The sequence below is a fragment of the Gossypium raimondii genome, chromosome 1 (genome assembly GCF_025698545.1).
Source record: "Gossypium raimondii isolate GPD5lz chromosome 1, ASM2569854v1, whole genome shotgun sequence".
NCBI lineage: Eukaryota > Viridiplantae > Streptophyta > Magnoliopsida > Malvales > Malvaceae > Gossypium > Gossypium raimondii.
The window spans coordinates 42,118,327-42,124,128 of NC_068565.1; the positions used below are offsets into that span (position 1 = coordinate 42,118,327).

General features: G+C 33.5%; 1 protein-coding gene across 1 annotated transcript; it reads left to right on the forward strand.

Annotated features, from left to right (window-relative positions):
- The first annotated feature begins 2,395 nt into the window (after positions 1-2,395).
- On the forward strand, positions 2,396-5,285 carry LOC105785882 (probable amidase At4g34880). Its single transcript, XM_012612074.2, has 5 exons — positions 2,396-3,170; positions 3,815-4,029; positions 4,115-4,354; positions 4,447-4,645; positions 4,738-5,285. The coding sequence occupies exons 1-5, from the start codon at positions 2,628-2,630 to the stop codon at positions 5,092-5,094; spliced, it is 1,554 nt and encodes a 517-aa protein (XP_012467528.1). The 5' UTR covers positions 2,396-2,627; the 3' UTR covers positions 5,095-5,285.
- The last annotated feature ends 517 nt before the right edge of the window (positions 5,286-5,802 follow it).

Sequence of the window (5,802 nt, forward strand, 5' to 3'; positions counted from 1 at the left end):
AACACTAATTCATGGTCTAATTGCCACATAAACACTTCCAATTTCATGCAATAATTCAATTAAGTCATTTAATCACTAATTAGACACACTTTGCATTTTCTCAATTTAGTCCTAAAATTCAATTAAGCACTAAAGCATTAAAATTTTCTATCCATATTTTCACACAATATTTCAATCAATCAGTAACTAATAAAAATTTATAAAATTAAACTATTTCACTTCGGATTTGTGGTTACGAAACCACTATTCCGATTAGGCCCTATTTCGGGCTATCACATGTACTTGCAGAGAGTGGGAGCTTATAGGGATTCCTTGTTGCAATGTTGTATGTGCCATGTATATGACAAGAAGAATCCAAAAGCCTTTGTCTCACCATGGTACATTAAGGAGCAATATGTAGCAGCAACAGTCAGGTTTTACAACTAGTTGAGGGAAAATTTGACTTAAGAGAAATGATTCAATAATTTCTCTATCAGTAAAAAAACGCGTGGAAGACCCAAGAAAAATAAAAGGAAATCTAAGGATGAACCAAAAAAGAGAAAGTTTGGAAAGGACACTAGGAAAGGCCTTAAAATGTCATGTTCTTTGTTTAAACAAGTACAACACAACAAGAAATTGTGTGCAAAAAGATCAAATATGAGCCAAAATTTATAAGTAATTCGTGGACCATTTTATTTTAGATAACATTTTCTTTACATTCATATTTGTTTAACCATTAAATACATTAGAATGAATTTCTTAATTTTTTTCTAGGAACAAAATTCAAATGTTGGTTCGTCCTCCATGCAAGTACAACAACCTCATTAGAAGCTACTATACCACAGGTAAAAGATACATTAATGTAGTGTGGTGCACTATCTACTTGTTCAACTGTTTGAGAATTTTGTTCTCTTTTGGTAGATTCAACCATTTCAATAGGCATTTTGGGTGGTCCAATTTCTACTTTGTCATTTTGTTTAAATAATTTAGTTTAAAGAATTATACGAGATTCTAGAAATATTATTTGGTTTAAGATAAATAGATTGAGAAATCAACTCTATTTCTTATTGTACTCTGTTATTTAAACAATGTGTTACCTCGTCATGTTAAAATTTGCACAATTAGACCCAACTATGATTGTATGAACCATTTAATTAGCTTCTTTTTTTTGTTTCAAGCCATAACTATTTCTTCTTTATTCAAGAACTCACAATATGGAAAGGAAAGAAAAAGAATCAGGTGTATCAACTTCTCAATGCATCACCAACGCAGAAGGCACAAAAAAAGAAAAGAAAAAGAAAACGACAATTGGGTATTGGGGTGTACACAAACCTCAAAACTGGTGAACAAATACTACATGCGAGTATATGTAATTATTCTAAATATTGATTTTGTTGCATGTTGACTAAGTAATTTTATATCTACTGATTTAATTGTTTTCCATTTTCCTTAAAGCCTGGTACAAGCAGTGAAAGAACTATTATTACTGTAAGGAAGATTGGTCAATCTAATACTTCCCATTAGCAACATTCATGGGAAGGCCCTAGATTGAAGTGGAAGGGGGAAAAAAGCTGTGACAACAAGGAAAATTATGCAACAAAACTCTGATGTTGTCTGAAAGAAAAGGGAAAACCTCCTAAACAAGTGCAGATAGAGACCCAAACAAGCCAAACAAATTTTATTATAATAGATGATTGAAGTGCAAGCTGGTGCTAGCTTAATTTTAATTTCTCTGATAGTATAGTTTATGTTGACAAGGGACAAGATTGGTACATTTTTTTCATATGGGAACCATTTGTTGGCAAGGGAACATCTTGTTTATATTGGAACATCTTGTTGATAAGAATGCATTTTGAGGATATTGCAAATTTTAAATTTACTTTTCATGTAATTTTTTGACATTTTGTTTCTTTGTTGTTTGTTATTGAATTATGGTTTAGTTGAGATTTTTCTTTGGTTCAACTCATTATAAAAATTGTAATTAATTTTTATTGTAAATAAAATTAATTAAATTAATTTAGCTATAATAACAAGTAAAAAAAGCCACATCATGAAAAAAATGTTGATGTCATCAACAGTACGGCATCCGAGATGAGATCTTAGTTGAGAAAAATAAAATTAAAAAGTCAGACTTAACTGCCACATTATCTTGACATCAGTCAATGACCATTTTACTGAGTTTTGATAGTTTAAGTGAATGTGAAAAAAGAAACACAAACTTAACTCATTTTTTTGAAATTGAAAAAGTTGGAGAAATTTTCACGCTGTTAAGTTTTTCTTTAAAGAATATTAATGGGTAAAAAAGCCATGCTCTGCTTGTTCACATTAGGTTTTGTCATTGGGTGGATTCTCAGCTTTTGTCAATTTGTTTATTATCAATATATTCCATAAGTATAAACATCTAATTTGATTATTACCAAATCCGAATAGTCCACCTTTCCTTTTTTCTTAGTGGGGGAACTCCAAAGTCAAATCAGTGTTTACTCTATCCGTACGCTTCCATTCCAGTAAAAGTGCAGGCTATAGTTCATTTCATATGATTAATTGGGTAAATTTATAGTTGTTTGAGCTTCTATATATTCACTGAGAAACTATGGCTTAGGCAAAGAAGAGTTGAATAAGGATCCACATCTCTTGCAACCATAGCAATGGCGTCTACAAAATCTTCTCCACTAACCATTCCCCTGTTTTTGACATGGATGATTCTGTTTCTTCAACCCATGGTGTCATCTGGGAATCATGCATTCTCAATCAAAGAAGCAACTGTGCAGGATCTCCAACTTGCATTTGAGAAAAACCAACTCACATCAAGGCAACTCGTTGAGTTTTACATGGGGGAAATCCATAGACTTAATGTGCTCCTTAGAGCGGTGATAGAAGTTAACCCGGATGCTTTGTATCAAGCTGATGAGGCTGACAGAGAGCGCAAGGCTAAAGCACCTGGATCACTAAGTGGCCTGCATGGACTTCCTATTCTGCTCAAGGATAACATTGCAACCAAGGATAAAATGAACACCACGGCTGGTTCACTTGCGCTGCTTGGATCCATTGTACCTCGAGATGCAGGCGTGGTATCCAAATTGAGGAAAGCTGGGGCTATAATTCTTGGCAAGGTCAGCTTGAGTGAGTGGGCTCATTTCAGGGATGGAAGTGTGCCCAGTGGCTGGTGTGCTCGGAGTGGTCAAGGAAAGGTGAGCTAAAAGCTTATCATTTTTTCATACAAATGAATCAACTCTTAGAATCGTAAATCAAGATATGATATAAAACTTAATGAATCATAAATAATGATGTATCATGTCAAATCATCAAGAACAAAACGATAACAAAACTAGATGCGGAAGCGTACCTGAATCCATGGGTTCTTAGAAATTTTTCGGATATTTGAGATTTGATCTTCCAAATTAGCACACAACAAATTTTGAGAATGTGGCTCTCTCTTTTCTAAAGATAGATATTAGAAAAGTTACATTTTGTGTAACTGGGGACCATAACTCTAATATATATAACTTTGGCACATTAGGCCTAATTCCCAATTAGCCTATCATTAATTAGAAATTAGTTACTAGATTATCTACACATATTTTACCTATATTTTATTTAATAATTAAAACTTAATAAACCTTAACCAAATTAGATCACTTTTAATTTAGACTAACCTATCATGATAGTAAATAATAACATGTAATTACAATTATTATATATGTGATGTCCATATTTTCTAACATCAACTTGTGATATTGGTAAGTGTAGAGTTGACTTACGGTCAGTCAACATTTTATGCAACAACAATTTAACTCGCTAAACATAATTTCTTGCATTCTTTTTGCTTATGCAGAATCCTTACAATATTTCAAAAGATCCATGCGGGTCAAGTAGTGGATCAGCCATAGCAGCAGCAGCAAATCTGGCAGCAGTAACACTTGGGACCGAGACTGATGGCTCAATCCTCTGTCCATCCAACAATAACGCCATTGTTGGTATCAAACCTACTGTCGGTCTTACCAGCCGAGCAGGAGTCGTCCCCATCACTCCCAGACAGGACACTGTCGGGTAATGTGCTATTATTATTAATCATTCCGATGAAGACTTTGTATATCAGACTATAAAGGTGTCATGCTTTGTTGAATTGGAACAGACCCATGTGCAGAACAGTGGCAGATGCTGTATACGTCCTGGATGCCATTGCAGGCTTAGATTATAATGATAAAGCAACCATTAAAGCATCAAAGTACATCCCACGGGGTGGCTACAAACAATTTCTAAAGATTGATGGCCTTAAAGGGAAAAGACTGGGGTTATTCAAAAATGAATTCTTCAATGTTGGCGAAGGATCTGTTTACGCCAAAGTTTTTGAGCGTCATTTCTCCACTTTAAGGTATCAAAATATAATAAATTTCGCATATTAGTTCCATCCAATTATTATCATTAACTGTAGTGGTGATTAATTAAATTTTCTGCAAATTAAAGGCGAAGAGGTGCAGTCTTGGTAGAAAATGTAAATGCTTCCAAGTACTTGGAGGCATACAGCACCAGCATAGACTACGAAACACTAGCAATGACAGCTGAGTTCAAATTGGCCATAAATTCTTACCTAAAACAACTAGTGGTGTCTAAAGTGCGATCCTTGAAAGATCTCATTGCATTCAACAACAAATTTTCAAAATTGGTGAGCATTTCAAATTGCTTTCTAGCACATACTCAACCCTACTATTCAAACATATTAAAATATTAGGTACTTGGATTTTGGGGTTAATGCAGGAAAAAACCAAGGAATATGGCCAACAGTTTTTCCTTGACACAGAAGCTACGAATGGCATTGGCCAAAAGGAGAAGGAAGCGCTATTAAATTTAGCAAAAATGTCGAGAGATGGGTTCGAGAAACTAATGGAAGAGAACAAGCTAGACGCGTTGTTATCACCATTTTCAGTAGCTTCCTCTATTCTTGGAAGGGGTCAATATCCAGGTATCATTGTCCCGGCTGGATATGATAGAGAAGGGCTGCCTTTCGGCCTTTGTTTTGGGGGATTAAAGGGCTCGGAGCCAACCCTGATTGAGATAGCCTATGCCTTCGAGCAAGCTACTAAGATCAGGAGGCCACCTTCATTCAAGCACTGAAGTTATTTAGTGCTGCTAGCTTGGTTGTAGCAATAGGGTTATCCACCCAATTCTAATTTGGTTCAATGAAGTGAGATGATTCCACCAACGTCTATGTTGGATGGTTCATACTCCCACTATCTAGTGCTATGTTATCTAAATAGTGTTGCCCTTCTTTGTCTAAAAATAAATGGAGTAGGCTTTTGTTTTTATTTCAAAAAGCCACCTACCACAATTTATTTAGGAAAAAGGAAAGGTATATACAGATGTGAGCTTCAAAATTATTAAAATGATTTTTTTTTAAATCAACAAGATGATCATATTTAAATATCTGACTACATTATTCTGTTTAAACTTAAATTAATAAAATTTTAAAATAAAGTTCATCTTATACATATCTCTGTTAAAATTAATCACTTCTAAATATATGATTTTATTAAACTAAAACTAATTAAATTTCTCAATTTAAGTATGAAATTTTATTAATTCATTTAAATATAAATAAACTAAATCCATGGAAATAAAATCTATTGCTTCAATTAAAATATTATAGGTTGACATACAATTGAATTATTGTTATAAAATAAAGAATAAAGAGAGTAAGAATAAGAGAACAAAATAGAAATATGTATACTTCTCCAATATAAAATTTTAATCCTAATGAACATTAGAGTCCTAATGACATTCACTTCTATGATAATAAAATATTTATAACACTTCCTCTTAGAT

What these genes read in the sequence shown, in the direction of transcription:
- LOC105785882 (XM_012612074.2), top strand. Translation starts at nt 2,628, where the DNA reads ATGGCGTCTACAAAATCTTCTCCACTAACCATTCCCCTGTTTTTGACA. An exon ending in CGTCATTTCTCCACTTTAAG is followed by an intron (nt 4,355 to 4,446) that starts GTATCAAAATAT and finishes TGCAAATTAAAG; the next exon opens with GCGAAGAGGTGCAGTCTTGG. An exon ending in ACAACAAATTTTCAAAATTG is followed by an intron (nt 4,646 to 4,737) that starts GTGAGCATTTCA and finishes GGGTTAATGCAG; the next exon opens with GAAAAAACCAAGGAATATGG.